Source organism: Narcine bancroftii, chromosome 2 (assembly GCF_036971445.1).
Source record: "Narcine bancroftii isolate sNarBan1 chromosome 2, sNarBan1.hap1, whole genome shotgun sequence".
In the NCBI taxonomy this organism is placed as follows: Eukaryota; Metazoa; Chordata; class Chondrichthyes; order Torpediniformes; family Narcinidae; genus Narcine; species Narcine bancroftii.
Window position 1 is genome coordinate 275,940,411 of NC_091470.1, and position 25,652 is coordinate 275,966,062.

General features: G+C 45.2%; 1 protein-coding gene across 1 annotated transcript in view; it reads left to right on the forward strand.

Annotated features, from left to right (window-relative positions):
* The first annotated feature begins 11,292 nt into the window (after window positions 1–11,292).
* The window catches only part of rspo2 (R-spondin 2), a 70,202-nt gene continuing 55,842 nt past the window's right edge, over window positions 11,293–25,652 (forward strand). The window contains exon 1 of the mRNA XM_069920989.1: window positions 11,293–11,840. Coding sequence (XP_069777090.1) covers window positions 11,747–11,840 — 94 coding nt within the window. The 5' untranslated portion in view covers window positions 11,293–11,746. The remainder of the gene's footprint in view (window positions 11,841–25,652) is intronic.

The window sequence follows — 25,652 nt, forward strand, 5'->3', positions numbered from 1 at the left end:
CATGTTTGAAGCGTATTATATTTCATTTTCTTGTTTGTTAGAGCCCTGTAGTGGTCCTCTGAGTCTAATTTTTGATGATCCTTTTCTAAGTGAGTAATTTCTTGCTCCAATTCATCCACCTCCCTCATATATTACTTCTTCACTGTCTTGGTGTATCCGGTTATCTGGCCTCTCAACTATGCTTTAAGCATATCCCATAGGAGGAATTTATCTGGACTAGAGGAACGGTTGGCCTCGCAAAATATGTCTATCTGCATTCTTACAAAACTACAAAACTCTGGCTTCTTTAACAGCAACCCATTAAGACGCCATCTGTATGCCATATCCTGCTTATCTGGCATTTCTATTGTTAATGTCAGGGGTGAATGAAGTCTCGTCGTGTACTCACCTAACCCTAACCCTACCCTCTACATGGGCTGAAGCCAGGAAAAAGTCAATTCTAGAATATAGTCAATGGTAGTCCTCACCATCTTTGTTCTACTTATTTTCTTTGTTGACTTATCTAAAATGGGATCCAGACAAAAATTAAAATCTCCTCCAATGAGGATGTTCTCTTTTCCCTTTGACAATCTCAGGAAGGTGCTCTGTATGAACTTTTCGTCTTCAAAATTGAGGGCGTATGCATTTACTAAGGTCCTGGATTCTGAATATATCTGACAGTGCACCATTACAAATCTTTCCATTTTGTCTCTTGTCACATTCTGACTCTCACTGAAACACTCTTTCCTATCAAAATTGCCACCCCCCTTGCATGCGAACTGAACGAGGAGGATATTACCTGACCCACCCATCCATTTTTAACTTTTAGTGTTTCCACCCAATTAAATGTGTTTCTTGGAGAAAGGCCAGATCCGCTCCCATTTTTTTAATATGTGTCAAGACTCGTTTCCTCTTTATTTCTCCATTCAAACCATTAATGTTAAAACTAACATATTTTATGTTCTTGACCATTCTCCCAGAGACCTTCAAATATGTGTTCCCTTCATGTCTCTGCCGTCCCTTGTCCGTCCTCACCCAACCTTATTCCAGCCCGCCGGGCCAACAACAAAACCCTGGGAAGATAAAACAGAGGCGAGGGCCATATGCTCCAGAAGGGTAAGTAAAAAGAGAAAGATTCAACAAAAGGAAAGAAAAGAAAAAACAGATGAAGACAACATAAAATACTGCACCAAACTTTAGCCCCTTACCCATATACTTTCCCATCCCACTTCTAATTCCCTCTAGCCCTTCCTCCCCTAAACCTCTGGTGACTTTACCCTCTATATTATCACCATCCCACTTATTTCTAAAGGTTGTGCATTTTGCACCCATCTGTCTCCCACTGCTCTCCACCCCCACCCCCCCTGAACTATTTCCTTTTCATAAATTCTTCCCATAGCATATTTACAACTCTAACTGTTAATTCTACTGTTACTCTCTTAATATATAGTTATTTTCAACAATATTTTCTTAAAAAGAACAAAAACACTAACACTCATCCCCCATATATTATTTCTGACAGACTGGTAGCCACTTCACAAACTCCTGGGCTTCTTTGGCCTCCGACAAAAATTTTCTTTCACCTCCTGGCATTATGACTTTTAGGATTGCCAAGTACCTTTGTACATTTGTACCCTTTCTGTTTGCCAACCTTTTTATTGGTTTAAGTTCTTTCCTCTCCTTGAGGAGGGCCACGCTTATATCTGGGTAAAATAGTATCTTTTTCCCCTCCAGCCCAATCGGCCCCCCCCCCTCACTTTTTCCCTGACCGCCACTGCCCTTAAAATCTTCACACGATCCTGGTGACGCAGGAGCGTGGTCTCTGACTGGGGCCTGGGTGTGGGAAGGGGGTCCGATGGGCTCTCTCAACCTCTACCAAGTCACCCAGTTGTTCCTTTCTCAGGACCTCTGGGAGCCAATGCTGGAAAAAGGCTACAGGATCTCTCCTTTCCCGACCCTCCGGCAGCCCACAACTTTAATGGTATTCCTCCAACTGTGGTTTCTAGGGTGTCAATCCTCAGCCAGATGCGTCCCCTCTCCACTTCCCATGCAGCGAACTTGGATCTAATTTATTAATTCTGTCCTCATTATTGCCACTTCTGTCACTGAAATTCCATGCCCTCTTTCTGTTCTGACTTATTCTATAGTTTATATTGAAATTAATTATGAGTCAGATTGAATCAGTGACTTATGGGCTGAAGACCGTCTTGAGAGAATTGCTGATGGAATGGATCCAGCATTGCAGACTAGTTGGAGGTTAGATGGTTCTTTTGGGCAAGGCCCTGTCTATTGTCTTGGGAAGGTGTTGCTTTGCTTCTGTGTGGAGAAACCGCCTGGTCTCCAGCCCTCAGCACCCTCAATGGAACTATCTAGTTGGTAGTGAATGATGTTGATGACTGCTTTGGGTTACCCTCCAACCTACACCAATATAGCACCTGGAACAGAGTAATACACACCAGGTTGATTTATAGCTGAGTCATTGAACAATATCTGACAGCCACGAACGCATGTTCTAAGACAGGTAAGCAGAAATGATTAAAGGGGAGAGAGGGGGATAGGTGGGATTTTCACAGAGTATTCCCACTTCAGTAAGGATGTATTGTTCGAAGTTGGTCTGTGGAAAAAAATGGATGACCTTGGAGTTTAGCTACATATTGACAGATATGATGTTTCGGCTGCCACGGAGTCATGCCTAAAGGATGGATCTTATTGGGAGCTTAATGTCACAGGTGTTTAAAAATGATAGCCAGGTAAGCAGAGTGTGTGGTGTGGCTCTATTGATAAGGTACAATATTAATTCATGAGAAAGAGATGACATCGGATCAGAAGATATAGAATCAATGTGGGTTGCGTTAAGAAATGACAATGGTAAAAATACATTTTTGGCAGTTATACACAGATCTCCAAACAGTGGCTGGGACGTGGACAACAAATTATAACAGCAAATAGAAAAGGTGTGACAATATGGAAATGCTATGGCAGTCACGGGCAATTTTAACATGCAAGTAGATTGGAAAAACCAGAATGGAATGATTGCAAAAGAGAGACTTTGTAAAAAGCCTATAAGATGAATTTTTAGAGCAGGTCGTTGGTGAGCCCACTAAGAGATCGGCTGTACTAGATTGGGTGCTGTGTAATGCATCAGAAGTGATTAGAGAGCATAGAGTAAAAGAACCATTAGGGGGCAGCGATCACAATATGAGTGAGTTCAATTTGGGATTTAACAAGGAGAAACTAAAGTCAGAGGTGGCTATAGTGGAGTAAAGGGAATTACAGTGGCTTGAGAGAGGAATTGGCCAAAGTAGATTGGAAGGGGGCTCTAGTCGGGAAGATGGCAGAGCAGCAATGAATGAAGTTTCTGCAAGAAATGAGGATGGTGCAGGATAAATACTTACCAAAAAAGGGAAATATTCAAATGGAAAAACGTCACAACTGTGGCTGACAAGAAAAGTCAAAGCCAACGTGTAAACAAAAAGAGAGCATACAAGGAGACTAAACATTATTGGGAAGATAGAAGATTGGGAAGTTTTTAAAAATGTAGAAGATAACCAAAAAAAATCATAAGGAGGGAAAAGATGAAGTATGAAAGTAGATAAACAAATAATATCAAAGAGGATACTAAAAGTGTCTTCAAATATATAAAGAATAAAAGAGAGGTGAGAGTAGATATAGAACCATTAGAAAATGATGCTGGAGAAATAATGGGAGAAAAGAAGATGTCAGAGAACTAAATGAGTATTTTGCATCAGTCATCACTGTGGAAGACATTAGCAGTGTGCCAGATGTCCAAAGGTATCGAGGAATGGAAGTGAGTGCAGTTGGTATGTCAAGGGAGAAGGTGCACAGAAAGCTGAATGGTCTAAGTCTTCCAGACCAGATGGATTGCACTGTAAGATTCCAAAAGAAGTAGAAGTAGAGATTATGAAGGAATCAAACTTGGTCCTGGAGGTTTGGAAAATCACAAATGTCACCCCACTATTCAAGAAGGGAGGGAGGCAGCAAAAAGGAAACTATAGACTAGTTAGCCTGATGTCAGTGGTTGGAAAGATGTTGGAGTCAATTGCCAAGGATGAGGTTACAGGGTATTTGGAGGCACATGACAAGAAGGCCAAAGCCAGCATGGTTTCTTTAAGGGAAAATGTGGCTTGACAAACCTATTGAAGAAGTGACAAGCAGGCTGGATAAAGGAGATGCAGGGGATGTTGTGTATTTGGATTTTCAGAAGCCCTTTGACAAGGTGCCACACGTGAGGCTACTTGATAAGAGCCCATGGTAGAACAGGAAACATACTAGTGTGAGTAGAGCATTGGTTAATTGGCAGGAAGCAGAGTCAGAATAAAGGAATAATATTCTGGTTGGCTGTCGGTTGCAAGTGGGGTTGGTGTTGGAGCTGCTTCTTTTTATGTTACACATTAATGATTTAGATTATGGAATAAATGGCTTTGTGGCCAAGTTTGCAGATGATACGAAGGTTGGTGGAGGAACTGATAGTGTTGAGGAAACAGGAAGGACTTAGACAGATTAGGAGAATGGGCAGAGAAGTGTCAAATGAAATACAATGTCAGGAAGTGTACGGTGATGTAAAATAAATAAATGAGCAGAATATTTTTTTTTATGGGGAGAAAATTGAAAATATCCAAATGCAAGGGGACCTGGGAGTCCTTATGTAGGATAACCTGAAGGTAAACTTACATGTTTAGTCGGTGGTGAAGAAGGCAAATGCAATGCTGCCATTCACTTCAAGTGGAATAGACACTAGTGAGACCTCACTCGGAGAATTGTGAGCAGTTTTGGGCTCCTCATTTAGGAAAGGATGTGCTGACAATGGAGAGGATTCAAGAGAGGCTCACAAGGATGATTCCATGAATGAAAGGGTTATCATATGAGTAGCATTTGACAGCTTTTGGCCGGTACTCATTGGAATTTAGGAGAATGAGGGGGTCTCATTGAAAATTTTGAATGTTGAAAGGCATGGATAGAGTGGAGGTTGAAAGGGTGTTTCCCTTTGTGGGAGAGTCTAGGACAAGAAGGCACAATTTCAGGGTTGAAGGGCATTCACTTAGAACAGAGATGCAGAGAAATTTCTTCAACCACAGGGTGGTAAATCTGTGGAATTTGTTGTCACGGGCATTTGAGGCCAGGACATTGGCTGTATTTAAGGCAGAGACTGATAGGTTATGGATTAGCGGGGGCATCAAAGGTAATGGGGAGAAGGCTGGGCAGTGGGGCTAAGTGGGAAAATGAATCTGCTCAAGATTAAATAGTGGGGCAGACTCGATGGGCTGAATAGCCTATTCTTCCTCCTATATCTTATGGTCTTATGTGACAATGTGTGGGTAAAATTAAGGTCTTGTGTTCTGTAGAGAATAGTTTCTTCCCAAAGCACCAAGCCCCAATCTCCTGCAGTATCTTGTGATTTGTGCGTAAAATTGTAATTGGATTTTAATAGACCACCTAGTCCTTTTGATCAGCTGAAAATGAACCATCCAGCATTCCCTGAATAACTCAGTTAATTCTTACCTCAGTGTTGTCAGACAGTGGCTGTGTGATGTGAAAACAACTGAACAGTTTATAAATGATCACATTCATTACAAATGTCACCCTTCACTTTCTGCAGATTCAGGCTCGGGTCATCCCAATTTAACATAATGACATTCCAGTCTTATCTTCAGTTGAATTAAAGAGGTAAATCATGCTCCGTGAGGTGGTTGCTGGAAAAGTGGCACCAATGTGATAGGATGCAGACTCGACTGTCGAGAAGGAGCCGTGCTGGTGTCTAGTCATTTCTCCATATGTTCCAGGATCAGAGGGCTGGAGGAGGCTACTCAGCCCCTTTGTGCTGTTGTGCAATACAATTAGATCCAGATTGGTCTATTGACTTAGCTTCACTCCCCCACACCCAGCAGGGATGCACTGGACCCAGCCCAAACAGAGGGAATGAGTTCCAGATTCCTTCAGCTCCTTGGTGATAAACAGCTTCTTGACATTAGCCCTGAGATTTCACACCCCCACCCAATCCCAGCTACAGTATCCTTAAAAGAAATCCGTCTCAAACATCTCATCTGTTTCACTATTATTCTATTCCGGAGATAGATTTGTCAGATTTAAAGAGAAAGATTTGCAAGCCACAGAGGCGTAGCGTGTGGAAACAGGCCCTTCAGCCCATCTTGCCCACACTGACCAAAATATCCCATGCATGCTCATCCCACCTGCCCTTGTTTGTTCCATGTCTCTCTAAACTCATTTTATCCACCTATCCATTCAAATGTGTGTTAAACCTTGCAATTCTACCTGCCTCACCCACCCACTCCAGCAGTCACCATCTTCTGTGTAAACAAAGTTACCACTCAGGTTCCTGTTCCTGGGAATGACCAGTGGAAGAGGAGAGAAGAAAAAAAGGGTCAGTAGAGGGAGAGGAGGAAGGGGCAGTAGATGGAGGGTAAGAGAGGAGGAAAGAGCAGTAGAGGGAGGGTAGTATGGGTAGTTGAGGGAGGAGAGAAAAGGAGGAAGGGGCAGTAGGAGGAGAGGTGGAAGAAGGGGATAATGACTGGTAGCAGAAAGAGAGAAGAGAAGGAGAGGACAGTAGAGGAAGGAGAGATAGATCCCGCATTGTCTGCAAGAAGTTTGTACATTCTCCTCCTGTCTGCTTGGCTTTCCTCTGGGTGCTCCAGTTTCCTCCAACCATTCAAAATGTACTGGGATTGTAGGTCAAGCACGGGCTTGTGGGCCGAATGGGCCTGTTACCATGCTGTATGTCTTGTCACTTTGACTTCCCTGGGGAATCCTTGCAAAGCGCAACTGTCGGGTGACAGACCAAAAATAGACCCATCTCCCCTTGTGCAGACACAGAGAGAACCTGGGTACCTCTTCTGAAGCTGGCACAGAACACTGTTTAGAACCATAGAACATTACAGCACAGAAACAGTGCCCTTCTAGTCTGCCCCAAACATTTTTTTTGCCTAGTCCCACTGATCTGCACCCAGTCCATAGTCCTCCATACCTTTCCCATCCATGTACCTGTCCAAATTCTTCTTAAATGTTAAAATTGAGCCCACATTCACCTCTTCAGCTGACAACTCATTCCACATTCCCACCACTCTCTGTGTGAAGTTCAGAATCAGAATTTATTGTCATGAACAAGTCACGAAATTCAGTGTTTTGCGGCAGTATCACAGTGCAAACATTCATATAAATCACCTTACAACAATAAATTTTTTAAAAAATAGTGCATGAAAGGTAAGGCAGTGACTTTGGTTCATTTTTCATTCAGGAATCTGATGGCAGTGGGGAAGAAGCTGTCCTTGTGCCATTGAGTGCTTGTCTTTAAGCTCCTGTATCTTTTTCCCGATGGTAGAAGAGTGAAGAGGACATGGCCTGGGTAGTGGGAGGGTCTTTGAATATAGAGGCTGCTTTTTTAAGACACTACCTCATGTAGACGTCCTCGATGGAGTGAAATCTAGTGCTTGTGATGTCACAGGCCAAATTAACAAACCTCTGCAGCTTTTTCTTGTCCTGAGAGTTGGCACCTCAATACCAGACAATGATGCAACCAGCCAGAATGCTCTCCATATTACACCTGTAGAAGTTTACAAGGGTCTTTGGTGACATATCGAATCACCTAAACACCTCACAAAGTATAGCCACTGGTGAGTCTTTGTAATTTCATTGACATGGAGGCTCCAGGACAGATCCTCAAAGATGTTGACACCCAGGAATTTGAAGTGCTTGACTCTCTCCACTACTGAGCCCCTGACTCCTTCCTGAAGTCCAAATTCATCTCCTTGGTTTTGCTAATGTTGAGCACAGGGTTGTTGGTTTAACACCATTCAACAAGCTGATCTATTTCCCTCCTGTATGCTTCCTCATTGCCGTTTGTGATTCTGATGACAACTGTGGTGTCATCAGTAAATTTATAGATAGCATTGGAAATGTGCCTAGCCACACAATCATGGGTGTATAGTGAGTAGAGCTGTGGGCTAAGCACACATCCTTGAGGTGCACCCATGCTGATAATGAGTGAAGAGGAGACCTTGCTTCCAATTCATAAAGACTGTGGTCTTCTGATAAGGAGGTCAAGGATCCAGTTGCAGAGGCCCAGAGTTTGTAGCTTCTTGACCAGCACTGAAGGAATAATGGTGTTGAAGGCTGAGCTGTAGTCGATGAAGATTAGTAGAGTTGTTGTTTTTGAGGTGATCCAGAGCTGAGTGGAGAGCCAGCAATATTGCATCTGCTGTGGAGCGATTGTGGCGATGAGTGAATTGCAGTGTGTCCTGACCTTTGCTTAGGTATGTGTTAATTCTGGCCATGACCCAGCCTCACAAAGCATTTCATCACAGTAGATGTTAGTGCTACTGGGTGATAGTCAATGAGACAGCTCCCTCTACTCTTCTTGGGCCTTTTTTAAGCAGGTGGGAACCTCTGACTACAGCAACGAGAGATTAAAAATATCTGTGAACACTCCAGCTAGTTGGTTGGCACAGATTTTCAATATCCTGCCAGGTACGCCGTCAGGGCCTGATGCCTTGTGAGGGTTCACCCTCTTGAATGATGTTCTGACATTGGCCTTAGAGACAGATATCACAGGGTCCACAACTTTTCCAGAGATTCTCATAGGCACTGTTGGGTTCTCCTTCTTAAAGCGAGCATTGAAGGTGTTCAGCTCATCGGGTAATGAAGCATCATAGCCATTTATGGTGTTCACCTTCACTTTGTAGTTGTAATGGCCTGCACTCCCTGACATAGCTGGCATGTCTCTGTCTCTAGCATCCTCTGGAATTGCCACTTTGTTTCAGAGATGATCTTCCGCAGGTCGTACCTGGACTTCATGTAGAGATCGAGATACCTGGACTTAAATACCCTTGATCTCGCCCGCAGCAAGTTGAGGAACTCATGAGTTCCCCTCATGTTCTCCCTAAACATTTCCCCTTTCACTCTTAACCCATGACCTCTGGTTTGTACCTCACCTACCCTCAGTGGAAAAAGCCTATCTACATTTACTCTGTCTATCTCTCTCATAATTTTAAATACCTCTATCAAATCTCCCCTCATTCTTCTACACTCCAGGGAATAAAGTTCTAACTTGTTTAACCTTTCCCTGTAACTCAGTTCCTGAAGTCCAGGCAACATCCTGGGAAATATTCTCTGCAGTCTTTCTATCTTATTGATATCTTTCCTGTAGTTAAGTGACCAGAACTGCACACAATACTCCAAATTTGGCCTCACCAATGTCTTAGGCAATTTTACCATAACATCCCAATTCCTATACTCAGTATTTTGATTTATGAAGGCTAATATGCCAAAAGCTTTCTTTACAACCCTATCCACCTGTGATGCCACTTTCAGGGAATTATGTATCTGTATTCCCAGATCCCTCTGTTCTACTTCATTCCTCAATGCCCTCCCACTTACTGTGCAACTCATTTCTTGGTTTGTCCTTCCAAAATGCAACACCTCACACTTATCTGCATTAAATTCCATCTGCCATTTTTCAGCCCATTTTTCCATCTGGTCCAGATCCCTCTGCAAGCTTTGAAAACCTTCTTCACTGTCCACAATGCCTCCAATCTTAGTGTCATCTACAAACTTGCTGATCCAATTTACCACATTATCATCCAGATCATTGATATAGACAACAAACAACAATGGTCCCAGCACCAATCCCTGAGGACTAGTAACAACCCTCCACCACTACTCTCTGGCTTCTCCCATCCAGCATTGTCAAATCCAATTCACTACTTCACCTAAAGTCCACGTAGACAAGCCTTTCCTTCATCTACCTTCGTAATAATCTCCACGAAAAACTTCATAAGATTGATTAAAATTGACCTACCACACACAAAATCATGTTGATTATCCCTAATCATTTTCTGGGTATCCAAATAATTGTATAGCCGATCTTTTAGAACACCATCCAATAATTTATCTACTACTGATGTCAGGCTCACTGACCAATAATTTCCTGTGTTAATTTTGGAGCCTTTTAATTCTTCGGCACCACACCTGTGGCTATGGAGATTTCAAATATTTCTGCCAGAGCCCCTGCAATTTCTATTTTAGCCTCCTTCAAGTCCACCCTTATTTGCTCTTAGACAGCAAGCACTTCTTCCTCTTTAATCTGTATGACCTCATTGGTTGTTTTCCTTACTTCCCATGCCCATTTCCTGAATGAATACTGATGAAAAAAAAACATTTAAGATCTCCTCCTCTCTTTTGACTCCATACAAAGCCGAACACTCTGATCTTCAAGGGGACCAATTTTGTCCCTTATCCTTTTGCTCTTAATATACCTGTAGAAACCCTTAGGATTTTCCTTCACATTATCTGCCAAACCAACTTCATGACTTCTTTTAGCCTTCCTGATTTCTTTCTTAAGGTTTTTCTTGCCTTTTTTATACTCCTCGTGTACCTTATTTGCTCCATGTTGCCTATATCTGCTATACACCTCCCTCTTCTTCTGAACCATACCCCCAAATCCCTCAAAAACCAAGGATGTCAGTCAATGTTGGAGGGAGTTGTGGGGCTAACTGATCGGTGTTGGTTCTGGAAGGTCGCAGATTGAGGCACATTTTAATGAGCCGATCCCGGTCTAACCCAACATTTACTGCATATTCTTCATTGCCCCGGTGAAGGTGGGAATCAGAACCACTGAAGCCCTTGGTGAAGAAGGGGAGGGGATGGGGTGCCTGAAGCGTTGAATGGCCTTCACCAAGACCCAGTGACGACACAGCGCTGTCCAGGAGTGGGGGAACGTGCAGGCGGTGGTGTCTCCCAGCACCTGCTGTCCTCGTCCTGGGTGGGGGGAGGGGGTGAGGGCTGGGTTCGGGAGGTGGTGTCTCGCCGTGTGAGTGCGGTCCATTTGGTCACCAGTTCACACGGCAGCCACTGTCGCTGACGGTGGGGGTGGGTGTCCGGGGGAGATGGGCTTTGTCCTGGATGGTGTGAAGCTTCTGGGAAGTTGCTAGAGGCCAGGCGAGTGGGGAGCCCATCACCGTGGAAGCTGTCGAGGAAGCTGTCCGGCCTTGAGCCCCAACCTCTCCAGGCTGACAGTTTCTCAGCACGCGTTGACGCGGCGCTAGGCATGTGTGGTTGAATCGGCTGCTCCGACGGCGAGGCAGCCGGGGGTGGGATCACTCGGGCTGCCTTCGCCCCCGCGGACAGGAGGAAGGCTGGAGTGCGAACTGGTGGAGACGGGAGCACAGCACCCCCGTTAGTCCTGAAACCTTTTTGCACCTTGCATCAAAAGCCCTGGCTCGCTCCCCACCCCACCCCCCCCCCCTCCTCCCCCCCCTCCTCCCCCCGCCCTGAGTACCACCGCTCCCAGCGTCATCCGAGGAGCCGCTACAAGAGGCAGGGCGGACAACAGCTGGCCACAGGGACCAGTCACATCTGCAGCGGCTGCTGGTGTGGTCCTGACTGGCACTCCGGACACGCAGCTCCTGGTGCGGCCCAAGGCAACTCCTCAAACTCCGGTGTCCGCTGCAGACTCGGACCCAACTCCCCGCCCAGTCGGCAAACCAGAAGGATTTCGGGGGGACTGAGCCTGAGCGTACGGTGGGCACCCACCTCCCCATAGCCCTTCTCTGCAGGCTCGGCGCCGGCTTCCCGCCCGAGGATGTGGCAGCGAGGCGGTGTTTGAGTGCGGGAGTCGCTAGACTGTGTGCGGAGGGAGAGCGGCCAGAATTCCCACCTCCCGTGACTGGGTCTCAGAAGGAGCAGGACACTCCTCGGGGCGCAGAGGTCCGACTCACCCCATTGCCAGGGAGCACAGATGCATTCTCGACTCTTCTCACTTGCCCTGCTTCTACTGAACTGCATGGATTATGGCCAGTGCCTGAACCCCCGAGAGAAACGGAGCCGGAAAGGTCAGTGTTGACGGCAGAGCCCGCAAACTTCCACCGAGCGCGCTGGGCATTTACGCGGAGAGTTTGCCCAAGACGCAGCTCTGTGTGTGTGTGTCTGAAGGAATCCACCCACCCGCCCCCGCTTCGCCGACCCAGCTCTTGTTCCGCTCCCAAATCTCGGTTCACCTCCCATCTGAGCAACGCATCCAACCCGTCCTCTCAGCAGCCGCTGCGGATCCCACCCCGATTGGGAACGACCACTTACCCCGAACGGAAGGCGAGTGAGGGGCGAGAGCCAACCTCACCTCTCTCGACCCAAGGCTGCCCCACATCAAGTCACCCTTCCCCAATCCCCTTTCCTCTCCCCAGCCTAATCATCCCTTCTTCAACCACCCTCTCGAACTCCCTCTCGGATTTCTCAATCCTTCTCAACCTTCTCTCCTATTACCTTCTGTTTTTTCCTAATCCCCTCCTCTTCCCAATCAAACCTTCTCTTCCTCAACCACCTTCCCTTACATCCTCTCTCCTTCCCTAATCCTTCTCCCCAATCTCCTCATCCCTTTCCTAATCCTCCCTCCTCTATCCCAATCTCCTCTCCTCTCCCCAATTTGATCACTTCCTTTCACAACCACCTTCCCCAATCCTCTCTCAACCCCTTCTCCTCTTCCCCAACCCCTTCCCCTCTCCCTCAACCCCTTCCCCTCTCCCCAACCCCCTTCCCCTCTCCCCAACCCCCTTCCCCTCTCCCCAACCCCCTTCCCCTCTCCCCAACCCCCTTCCCCTCTCCCCAACCCCCTTCCCCTCTCCCCAACCCCCTTCCCCTCTTCTCCTATCCCTTCTTCTCTTCTCCAACTCCTGTTCCTAAACCCCTTCTCCCCAATCTGATATCCCCTTGCCTAATCCAACCTCCCCTTCCAAACACCACTCTTGCCCTTCCCCAATCTTCATGTCAGCCACACTTTCCACCCCCTCTCTTCTTCTTCAGCCTCTTCACTCCTCCTCAATCCCTTCTTTTTAATTCCAGTCCAATCTTCTTTTCACCTGTCACCTTTCCTGCCCATCCCTTCATCAAGCTCCCATTTCCCTCTCCCCAATCTTCTTTCTTCTCCCACTAGCTCCTTGTATTCTCCACTCTCCTGTCTCCAATCCCTTCTCCACCTTCCATTTCCTCTCGACATTGCCCTAGACCCTGCCTACTCCCCACTAAGCACTGTGGGTTCAGAGATGGACAATGGATAATATTGACCCTGAAAAGTTCCAACAGAATGATTTCTTCAAAGTGGTACCCAAGGTGTTGGAACTCAATCAGGACCATAATGAAGGAATGTACCGTACTCACTCCCTGCCAGGAATTTCTGGGATCAGCTCCCAGCATTACAGCTCTTTCAACAGTGATCAGCTGTGAGCTCTGCAGAGTGATGATATCCAAAGGCCAAAATGTTCATTGGCATTGAGGATGGGACCCAACCTCGCAACATAGGCGTTGCTGATGGAGCATTGTACTGGAGGAGGGGCTGAATGAGGGTGTGCTGTCCTTTGGGGGGGACAATACCTAAGGAGCCCCACACTATGGGAGGTAGCATTAATGAGGGAATGTTGCACTGAGAGAAGGATAGTACTGAGGGGGCACTGCTCTGTGGGAGGGACAGTACTGAGGGAGCGCTGCACTGTCAAGAGTTCTGTCATTGATATGAGATGTTAGCTGTGGTCCTGTTTGCCAACTCATATGAGTGTAATTGATCCCAGGATACTTTGTTAACAGTGAACAGGCAGATATCCCTTTATCACTGCCATCATTTATTGCAGAATAAATGTCACAGTCTAGTCATTGTTACATGGGTATTTATGGAATCTTTCAATGCAGAAGTTGGCAGTCTGATTTCCTACAATGTAATGACTGTATTTGTAGAGTGCTTTGGGGTCCTTATTGTAACCATGGAAGCAGAGTGAGGTGTTGGATATTGAATGTGTATTTATAGTGTGGTGCTTATTATCCCATTGATAAATATGGGGCAGGACTTCTCGCTGTTATGTAGCTTGTGTCATTTAGTGGCAGTGGAGCTACAGGCAGTGTGCTCACGAGGAAGCTCTGCCTGTTTATGGTGCCAGGCATATATCATGAGCCTGACTCTCAGCTGCCCTCAAGTGGCTTGCAGTGATCCCAGTGTATCATTTGGCCAGTGGTTTTTGAAAGCAGCTCTCATCACTCATCCTTTAATATTAATACCATTAAATATATTCATATCATACACCAATCAGATTGTTTTACAATTTAATAATATTTGTTTTAAATGGCTCCAGCTCCTTAGTTTGTGAGACTGTCTGAGAAGTTCATGATTCAAACTGGCCAGACAGCACTGCTTTATAACTCTCCTCTTCCCTTACTAGCCTTGCAACCCTGACACGGCCTCCCTATCTCTGCAGCTGCCTCCTGCCCCTACACCTCTTGCCGTGAACTCCCTTCTAGCCCCTACACCACAGCCTGAGAATCTCCTTCCAGCCCCAACAACACTCCCAATGGAACCACTTCCAGCCCATACATCTCTCCCTCTGAACTTCCTTCCAGCCCTACACCTCTTCCTGTGAACCCAAGGAGTCTATACACCCTCCCAGTGAACCCCTCCAGCCCCAAAACCTCTACCTGTGAACTCTCTCCAACCCTACACCTTCCCTGCAAACCCTCTTCAGCTCCTACACCTTCCCTGTGAATCCACTTCAGCCCCAACACTGCTCTCTGTGGACCCCCTCCAGTCCATACACCGCTTCCTGTGAACTCCCTCCAGGCTTACCCTTCTCCATGTAAACCCCCGCCAGCCCCTACACCTTCCCTGTGAACCCTTCCAGCCCTACAACTTCCCTGTGAACCCACTCCACCTCCTACACCACTCCCTATGAACCCTCTTCCACTCCTACACCTTCCCTGTAAACCCTCTTCTGCTCCTACACCGCTCCTTGTAAACCCCCGCCAGCCCCAACACCTTCCCTGTGAACCCACTCCAGCCCTATACTTCTCCCTGAACCCCTTCCAGCCCCTAAACCCTTTCTTGTAAACCACTCCAGCCCCTACACCTTCCCTGTGAACCCTCTCAAGCACCTACACCTTCCCTGGTAACCCACTTCAGCCCCTACACCGCTCCCTGTCAACCCCTTCCAGCCCATACACCACTCCCTGTCAACTCCCTCCAGCCCATACACTGCTCCCTGTCAACCCCTCCAGCCTTATACTTCTTGTAAACCCCCGCCAGCCCCTACACCTTCCCTGTAAACCCCCTCCAGCCCCTACACCTTCCCTGTGAACCCATTCCAGCCTCTACGTTTCTCGTGAACTCCCAGCACCCCTCTCTGTGAACCCCCTCCAGTCCCTCCAACTCCATCTCTCATCACTCGCTCTTTAACCTCCAACTCATAACCCTCTCCCTCTCTGTAACCCTTTACCCGTACACTCTCACTATTTCTCTAACCAACTCTGGCTCCTCCATTCCCCCCTCCCCCCTCTCTGTAACCTCCTCTGGCCCCTACGCCTCTCCTTATCTCTGTGACCTCTTCTATCTTTGCAGCCTCCTCCATGTCTAGAACAGTACAGCATAAGAAGAGGGCTGTGGTCATGATGTCTGTGCTGATTTTAACCCATCTGCTGCACAAGCTCCATATCCCTCTATTCCTTGCCTGTTCATACATCTGTCTCGAAATGACTCTAGAATGTCTCACCTGTAATGCTATTTGACATTACAACCCAAGGAAAAAAATCTCATGATCTATTATGAGCTATCACACTATTATAAACTACCAGGTCTTCCCTCAGCCCCTGAAGCTCGAAAGAAAACAATCCAAGTTTGTCCAACCTCTATAGTCCTGGAAGAATATTCCAGCTGCACCCCACACACTTGTATAAAACTCACCTCACACACCTCCTTTAATAACATTTGACATCTTCATCCCAGGTAAAACACTATCAATGCCTCTCAATTTTATTTATCAGGTCTCCCCTCAGCTTTCAGAGAAACCTATGCAAGTTAGTCAATCCTCTAATCCAAGCAACATCCTGGTTGACTCTCCAAAGCCTCTATATCCTTCCTGTAATGGAGTGAGCAGAATGCCACATAATACTGCAAACGTGGTCCCAACTAAAGTTCTATATATTTGTGACATGACGTATTAACTCTTGCACCCAATGCCCCAACTGATGAAGGATAATATGCCATAAAACCTTCTTTATAACCTTCTCTACTTGTGGTGGCCACTTTCAGGAATCCATTGACCTGCACTCCAAGATCCCTCTACATCATTGCTCCTAAAGGTTCTGCTATTTTGTGTACACAAGTCTCTTTGGATCCTATGAGCCTTAATCTTTTGTATCAGCCTACCATGAGGGACCTTGTCAAGTGCTTTATTAAGGTCCATGTAAAGAACATCCCCTGCCCTATCCTCATCCATCAGCTATTTAATAAACTCAATCATTTATAAAACATTACCAACCCCTATCGAAGTTAGACAAGAAAGTCTGAAGATGCTGTGATTGTAATTTAATACACAAAAGTCCTGGAGAAACTCAGAAGTCATGCAGCGTTCTTTATGTAGCAAAGATACATAATCAACATTTTGGGCCTGGGCCCTTGGTCAAGGTAGAAGCAAAAAGCAGGCAGGTACCTGAATAAAATGGTGGTGTAAGGGATAGGGAAGGAGCACAGGCCCACAGGCAAGAGGTCATAGATGGATATGCATTTGAGGGCAGAAGGGAAAAAAGCTGGGAAGTGATAAGGGTAAGGCATAAACTCTCTTAATGGAGAGGTTAGGGGGTGGAGAGATGGAGAAAAGGAGACAGAGGGATAGGGGAAATAAAGAGAGAGAAATGGAGAGGGGCCTCAGAAAAAGCAGAGAAGTCGATGTTAATAAGATCTTGTTGGAAAGTGCGCAGACAGACAGAATATGAGGTGTTGTTCCTTCAGTTAGTCTCAGTTTGCCACTGCTTAAGGCCATGAAAAATATATCGGTGTGGGAGTGGAGAGTGGAATTGAAATGGTTGGCCACTGGGAAGTTCTTACTATTGCAGCTGACAGAACCAAGGTTTTATTTTAAATCATGCCCATAGGTAAGTGCCCAAGATAGCAGTGCCTGTGCTGGGCAGCATACATGAGCAGTTGCAGACTCCAGGGGAGCAACGGACCAGTACAGGGCACCAGAAACAGAGAGAACTCTCCCTATTGAGAAGAAGCATGGGAGACAACCCTACAGGGAAGATAGCCATGATAGTAGATGAGTGAAGGGCTCAGAGGATGAAGGATTCATGTAGACTTTGGGTGGCTGGTGACTTATGGTCGAAGGATTCACACAGGTAGCGGGCTGCTGGAGACTGGCTCTTGGGAACCAGGTGTCAGAACCGGGATTCAAGAGAGTGCTGAGGTCAAGAAGGGCTCCCAAAGGGCCTCAGGTGCTGGAAGCTTTCTGATCATGTCAGAGATTTGGATCTGGAGCTCAGGCTGCCAATGGTTTGGACAGGACTCCATGAGACTGCACACTGGAGGCAAATCCATGGACACTCGGTGTTGCTAAAGGGACTCTCTTTTTCTCTTTCTCTTATTGTTAGGGTGGCGGGCATTGCTCATGGTGACTCTTTGTTTGCCTTATGGCAGACAAAAGTTGAAGTAAATCATGTATGCAATATTTTTGTGTATTGTTACGTGACAATAAAAGGATCTTTGAAATTGAAGATGCTCCGCAAAACAATCTCCCAGTCTGTGTACAGTCTCTCCAATGTAGATGAAGCTACAATAGGAGCACTAGCTACAATAGATGACCCCTGCATTTTCACAGTTGAGGTGTTGCTTCACTTGGAAGAGTTGTTTAAAGCCCAGAATGGTGGTGAAGGAGGAGGTATGGGCACAAGCATAGGATTTATTTATTTTGCAAATCTTATTTATTAATCAAAATAAGTCCTACAATAAGAATACAAGTAAATACATCATATTTTATCCCATCTAATCCACCCCCCCCCCCAACCCCCCTGTAAACTACAAGCATAACATTTGTGTGGTCACAGGGATAGGTGCCAAGGGGGCGATTCGTGGGAAGGAAAGAAGACAAGGGAGTCATAGATAGGGCAGTCCCTGTGGAAGGCAGAGAAGAGAGGAAAAGATGTTCCTGATGGTGGGATCATGTTGTAGGTGTTGGAAATTGCAGAGGATAATATTTTGGATGCAGAGGTACCATAAAAAGACTGTCCCACTGATGAAAACTTGTCCACATGTGAGTAAATCCTATCCCTTTCAATCTTCTCCAGTCATTTACTTAACACTTTTCTATAATCTTCTTGTTTACCCCTATTGCCCTTCCTACATAAACAAAATTGCTTATTTACCCTCCTCTGGGGCATTGCATGTGGTTAAAGAGAAAGGAAAGATCTCTGACCAGAATCAACCTGTCCTCTCTCAATAACCTGAGATAGATCACATAAAATCGTGGGGAGTTGTATTCTTCAAGAGCTCAGAACCTCTCCTTCTTATCTACATGCCCTAGGACATTAGCATAGCTCTCTCTGATGTCACTACCCTCCATGTCCTTCTCGTTGGTTAATTCTGATGTGGATTAGCAACTCTCCCACTTCCTCTGCTCAGAGACATAAATTCCCTCCTTGTCTGGAATGGTCATAAGTTACCCTCTTGATTTTAATACCTTGGGATTCTCTGTAATCTGATTCACCAAGGACAGTTCATGGTTCCTTTTGACCCTCCTAATTCCCCATTTGTGGTTCAAAAGACAAAAATGTTGCAGGAGCTCAGCTGGTCTCACAGTGTCCATATGAGGTAAATAAATATTACTGATGTTAGCTAGCTTTGTCTCTCTCTCTCACTTCTATTTTCCCTGTCTCCTTTCACAGAGGTAAAATCAATTCTCACCTTTCCTCATATCATATCTCAATTAATACCTTTTATCTGTTGGTCTGTACTCCTCCCCCTCCCCCATTCTTAACCCTTTCTTTCCCCTGTTACGAGCCCAAAGGACTCCAAAACCCAGCAGCAATATGCATTCACCAAGACAAGTAGTTACTTAAACAAAAATTTTTTATTTATCTTTAAACATATAAACAGAATCAAACTTTAACTTATCTCTATTAACTTAACTAAACCCAATTTAACCCCCCTTCTAATTCTAAGCGCACATGTATGTGATGTGTGTGTAAATGTAAGAAAAGTTCTTTGGTTTCCAGTTCAATCTCATTTCTCATTCTTCCAAGTTCTCTGGTTGCAGGTAATTCTTATACTGTGCACAGAATTTAACATGTATAAAGTTCACCAGGCTTTGGTGCTCGAAAGGTAAATGTTTACTGCTCAGGAAGGTTCTCGTAGGGTTTGCAGAGAGATTTGTTGTTCTAGGATTTCCATAACTGAGGTACAGCCATATATCACCTCAATGTCTTGCTGATGAAACTTGCCCCATCAGGGTTCTCCAGATGATAACCTCTTTCTTTCATGTTATCACAGAGTTCCTTTCTGTTCCTCTTATTCCAAGAGAAACATCAGACAGATAGCTCTTCCAGCCATCTGGCGCTCTGGAGTTTGTTTCAGTTCCAACCAGCTTCTCCTGCTTGTTTGCTTGTTTCAGCTGTCCCCCTTTCTCTCTCTCTCTCAAAGCCCATGTGACTCTCTCACTTGCAAAACCCCTGACCTTCTCCAATAAACAATGGGAGTTGATCTTCTTGCTCAAGCTGTTGTCTTTAGGTAAACAAAAACCAAGGAGTGACCTTTCTATGCAGTCTGTCAAAACTTTTGCAAAGAGCTTTTAACAGCCAGACCGTCTCCTGCTTGTTGCTTTAATGATGTCATTTCAATTAGCACCTATTTGTGAAATGAGCACAGCATTCTCCATAGTTTCTGTAAATTCACTGAATATTAATTCTTCAATATTTCAAATAAGATCTGTTTTAAAGTGTGTGTATATATGTAACCTACTCCAATTTTACCAATTTATCTCCCAAATATTCCATTACACCCCAGCCTTTAAATTCTATGCCTGTTTTTTTTCACTCATACCTTGAGGAAGGGCTTAGGCCCAAAACATTGGTAATATATCTTCTCCTATAGATGCTGCAAGATGGCTGAGTTCCTACAGCATTTCTTGTGTTTTGACTGCAATCACAGTGTCTGCATACTTTCGTGTTTCACCCAATTTGTTTTTTTTCCTGCTTCCTTTACATTCCTCGAGCCCTGTTGAATTTGTGCTTCCTGAACTTTAAACATGCTTCTTTTTCTCTTTTGATGAAATTTATAAGATCTCTCATCATCCAAGATTCTCAAAATCTTGCCATCCTTGTCTTTCTTTCTGATTGGAACATGTTGGTCCTAAATTCTGACCATCTGGTCTACAAACAACTCCATATGTCAGATTGTTCTTACTCACTAGCACCTGCTCCCAACCTATTCCCTCTAACATCTGCCTATGAATGTAATTTGCCTTCTCTCTAAAGGTAACACTTATCCTTATCCAAAGCTATCTGAAATTATGCAATGTTATGATCACTATTCCCAAAATGTTCCCCCACTGAAATTCAGATTATGTGGCCTGGCTCATTTCCCAATATAAGTTCCAGTAAGTCCCCTTCCCTAGTTGGACTACATACTGTTTCAAGCAACCCTCCCTTATGCAATGAACAAATACTGCCCCTTCCAAACTTCTGATACTCAGTGCTGCGGAAATTAAAATCACACATTACAATACACCATGCATGGAAACTTTGGCAGATGAGGTTTATCATTGTTTCTTGATAAACAATTCAACACCAACAACCCTGACACATTTACATTTCTGTATATCCTGCTCCATATCCCTTGTCCTATCTTCCATTGGCTGTTGAGAAGCCCATTGCTAAACTCCATCATAGTGATAACACATTTCTTATTCCAGAGTTCTCCCCATATTGCCTCACTGGATGAACCCTCCAGGTTGTCCATCTAAGTGCCACTGTGATATTCTCCCTCATCAGCAATGCCATACCCTCACCATTTTTACTTCTGAACTCTGGAATGTTGAGCTACCAGTCCTGCCCCTCTCTCAACCAAGTTACTATAAAGACTATATATCATAGTTCTATCTATGAACCCAGGCTGAGAGTTCACCTGCCTTACCTGTCATACTCTTTGCATGGAAATAAACACACTTCAGCCCATCAGTCTGACTGTGTTCATTAACCAAGCCCTGCCTGGCTTTCCTTTCAGACTCACTCGACCTAACCTCTACCTTCCTCTCAACCCCTCCATTTGCTGCTTTTCTCACTGTCAAGCTGGTTTAAACCCTTCCTGGTTAACATTAGCCGATTTGTCAGTGCAGAGACACAAAGAATCTGGATCATAAAACAAACTGCTGGGGGAACTCAGCAAGTGTGGCAGCAGATGCAAAGGAATGGACTTCATTTCAGGATGAGGCAAGTCCTGCACACCTCTATTTCTACAACCTTGTCACCTCCTCCATCCTTCACACTTCTTGCAACTTCTTCACCCTTTCTTAATCCTGAAACCCCTCCAGCCCCTATACCCCACCCTATCTTTGTAACCCCTCCATTCTTCATACTCCCTCCATAAACCTGTAACATTTTCCAGCAATTCTGATCCCTGTCAACCCTTCAGCCCCTACACCACTCCCTATCCCTGTAACCCCTTCATTCTCTATAGTCCTGCATTACACTGTAAACCTCCAGCACTTCCATCCCTCCATTCTCTGCACTTCTCCTATCCTTGTATCCTATTCAGCACTTACTGCCCTCCCCATCCTTGTATCCCCTCCAGCACCTACTGCCTCACTCCTCTGCACCCACTCCAGACCTCCCTCTCTAAATTTCCATCACCTGCAACGTGATCCCACCACCAGACACATCTCGCCTCTCTGCCTTCCATAGGGTCAGCTCCCTTGTTCACTCATCCCTTCCCACTACTTCTCCCCCCCTCCCTTGGCTTCCTCCCCTGTGACCACAGGAAGTGCCACGCTTGGGCCCACACCTCCTCTCTCAGCACCATTTGGGGTCCCAAACAGCCCTTCCAAGTGAAGCAACTCTTAACTTGTAAACTGCTTGACTCATCTACTGCATCCAGTGCTCCCGTTGTGGCCTTCTTAGATTGTAGACACTGGACACAGACTTGGAGATCACTTCACTGAGTATCTTCGCTTTATCCACATCAATTAAAGTGGCCAACCATTTCAATTCTGTGCCCCACTCATGTGCTGCCAAATCAAGGCTACCTGTAAATTGGAGGAGCAACACTTTATATTCCATCTGGGTACTCTCCAACCAGATGGCATTAATATCGATATCTCCATTTTCTGCTAGACGACTCCCCATTCTGCCTCTCTTCCCGATCCCTCTGCCTTCTTTCCTCCAGCTCTCCACTCCCTTCCCTCTCCATTCCTCTCCCTCTGTTTGCTGTTGTACCTTCCCTCCCTTATCCATCTATTACCTCTTGCCTGTGGGTCTATGCTCCCCACCGTGCCCCTCCCCCACCCCCACTATTTTATTCAGACGCCTACCTACACTTTGCTCATACCTTGATGACGGGCTCAGGTCTGAAATATTGGTTATGTATCTTTATCTTTGCTATATAAAGTATACTGTTTGCCCTGCTGAGTTTCTCCAGCATTATGTTTTTATTTTTGCAGACTTCTGTGTTTTACTTCCTCACTCTAATCCCTCTTTCCCTTACACTACTCCCTCTGATGCAACTGCTCCCTTCTTTCACTGTTAAGCCCTCCAGCCTCTACTTAATTAAAATTTCCTGTATCCCCCCGCCATTTATTACTCCTTTTAAAAAAAAATGTAGACGTACAGCAATGTAACAGGCACTTCCGTCCCATGATCCCATGCCACCTAAATACACCAATTAACCTACAAACCCCGTAGATTTTAGAAGGGTGGGAAGAAACTGGAGCACCTGGAGGAAACCCACGTAGACATGAGGAGAACATACAAACTCCTTACACACGGCGCCAGGTTTGAGCCCAGGTTGCTGGCACTGTAGTAGCATTGCACAAAGCATTTAGAATCTATGACCCTTTCTATCTCACCTTTATTTTATATCTTACACCTGTTTCCATCCATCTAAACCTGTACTCGAGATGGCAGAGGTCGACAGCATCGAGTCCACGCTGCTGAAGATCCAGCTGCGCTGGATGGGTCACGTCTCCAGAATGGAGGACCATCGCCTTCCCAAGATCCTGTTATATGGCGAGCTCTCCACTGGCCACCGTGACAGAGGTGCACCAAAGAAAAGGTACAAGGACTGCCTAAAGAAATCTCTTGGTGCCTGCCACATTGACCACCGCCAGTGGGCTGATAACGCCTCAAACCGTGCATCTTGGCGCCTCACAGTTTGGCGGGCAGCAACCTCCTTTGAAGAAGACCTCAGAGCCCACCTCACTGATAAAAGGCTAAGGAGGAAAAACCCAACACCCAACCCCAACCAACCAATTTTCCCTTGCAACCGCTGCAATCGTGTCTGCCTGTCCCGCATCGGACTTGTCAGCCACAAACGAGCCTGCAGCTGACGTGGACTTTTTACCCCCTCCATAAATCTTCGTCCGCGAAGCCAAGCCAAAGAAGAAACCTGCACTCAATTGATATAAACCATGGCATAAATAAAGAAATTAGAAACAAATGTAGAGGACTGATTAAATCTTCAGAATAATTTAATTTTCTTATAAAGTATACAAAGTATGCAGGGATAGTCAGGGAGTTTTATGGCACAGAAGCAGGCCTTTCAGCCCAAATCATCTATGCTGACCAAGTTGTCTACCTGAGCAAGTCTCATTTTCCTGCGTTTGGCCATTATCCCACTGGACGTTTCTTATCCAAGTCACCGGGAAATATCTTTTAAATGTAATTGTATCCACCACTACCACTTGCTAGGTGTGGACAATGGATCTTGAGGAACAAGGAGCTGACATGGTTGGGATGGCCGCAACTGATGGGATTCTGCAGAGGTTGGTTCTCTGGTCCCAGATGGTAACAATCTGGGAGAGGATCAGTGAAAGAAATTTTGCAGAGGCTGAGGTCTAGTGCAGTACACAAAAACTGCTGGAGAAACTCAGCAGCTCATGCAGCATCCATAGGATGCAAAAGGCAGTCGATGACACAGGCCTGAGCACTTTGTCGGGAATGGCCAGGAAACTGGAGATGAATGGGACTGAAAGGTAATAGATCCCAGAACCCTTGCATCCTAAGAGTTTAAAGAAAGCACTTTTGAGAGTGAATGCGCAAGCATTAATCTTCCAAACCTCCATAGCTTAGAGACTGATTCCAATGGATTGGAAATAACAGATCAAATCCATGACTAAAGAAAAGAACTGAGAAGCAGGAGCCTGTTACCCCAATGCCTATTGTTAATGGAAACTACTAGACCCTATTATAAAGGTAGCAGAAAAAGACAAATTAGAAAATAATGATGAGATTGACTGGAATCATAGATCTATGACAGCAATGTTTGAGAAACCTGTAACTGCAGGATAGATAAGGGAGGATCGATGGATGTGGTATATCTGGACTTTCAGAAGGCTTTTAAACCAAGAGGTTATTAAACAAGAATTGGAACACATGGGGTGGGGTAGTCAAGCAACTGAGAAGTTAGCATCTTTGATGCAATCGCAAAGAAGGCTTGCCAGCGGCTTGGCTGTACTTTGTGAGGTGTCTGAGGAGATGCAGTTTGTTACCGAAAGATCTTGAAAACTTCTAAAGGTGTACTGTGGAGAACATTCTGGCTGGTTGCATCACTGCCTGGTATGGAGGTGCCAACTCTCAGGACAAGAATAAACTCCAGAGGGTTGTTAACTCGGCTTCCGACATCACAGGCACCAGACTTTACTCCATCGAGGACATTGACATGAGGCAGTGTCTTAAAAAAGCACCCTCTATCCTCAAAGACCCCCCACCCCCACCACACAGATCATGCCCTCTTCACTGTGCTACCATCGGGTAAAAGGTACAGGAGTCTAAAGATAAGCACTGAACAGCACAAGGACAGTTTCTTCCCCACTGCCATCAGATTCTTGAATGATCAATTCCTGAAAGACACTGCCTTACTTTTCGTGCATTTACTATTTTTAATTATTTATAGTAATATCATAAGATGGTTATAATATGAATGTCTGCACAATCAATGTTGCTGCCACAAAACACCAAATTTCATGACTTGTTCATGACAATAAATTCTGATTCTGAATTTAGTCAGGTAGCAGAGAGAAGGTTTAAGGAATGCCTTACATAGTTATGATAGCTGCAAAGGTTGGTTCTTTGGTACCAGATGCTCACAATCTGAATCAATGATTTGCAGGAGAAGATCAGGTGACATATGTACAAGCCTGGTGAATAAAAAGCTGGCTGGCATATGCAAGTTCTGAGGAGAATGCAGAGAAGCTTCATGTGGATATAGATGTGCAAATGCATGGGTAAAGACCAGGCAGACATAATATGGAAACATATCAGATGATTATTTTGGTAGGAAAAAAAACAGAGGAGAGGAGAAGATTTATAAACTGATGAGAGATTGAAAAACGTTGATGATCAGAGAGACCTGCACAGAACACTGAAAGTTAACATGCAATTGTATCAAATATTATGATGGCCTTTATTAATTAGAGTCAAAATGTTTCCTTGAAATAATATGAATGCCTGATAAAACCACATTTGAAATATTGTGTATAAATCTGGTCCCTGTGCCTGAGGAATGTTGTATAGTATTTGTGAATGCATTGAAGATTCGTTGGCTCTTAAAGATACATCTGCATTTCCATATACTGCATTTCCATGTCCATTTATCCGGGGAAGGTGGGGAGAGGCTGATGCCCCATATACCATTT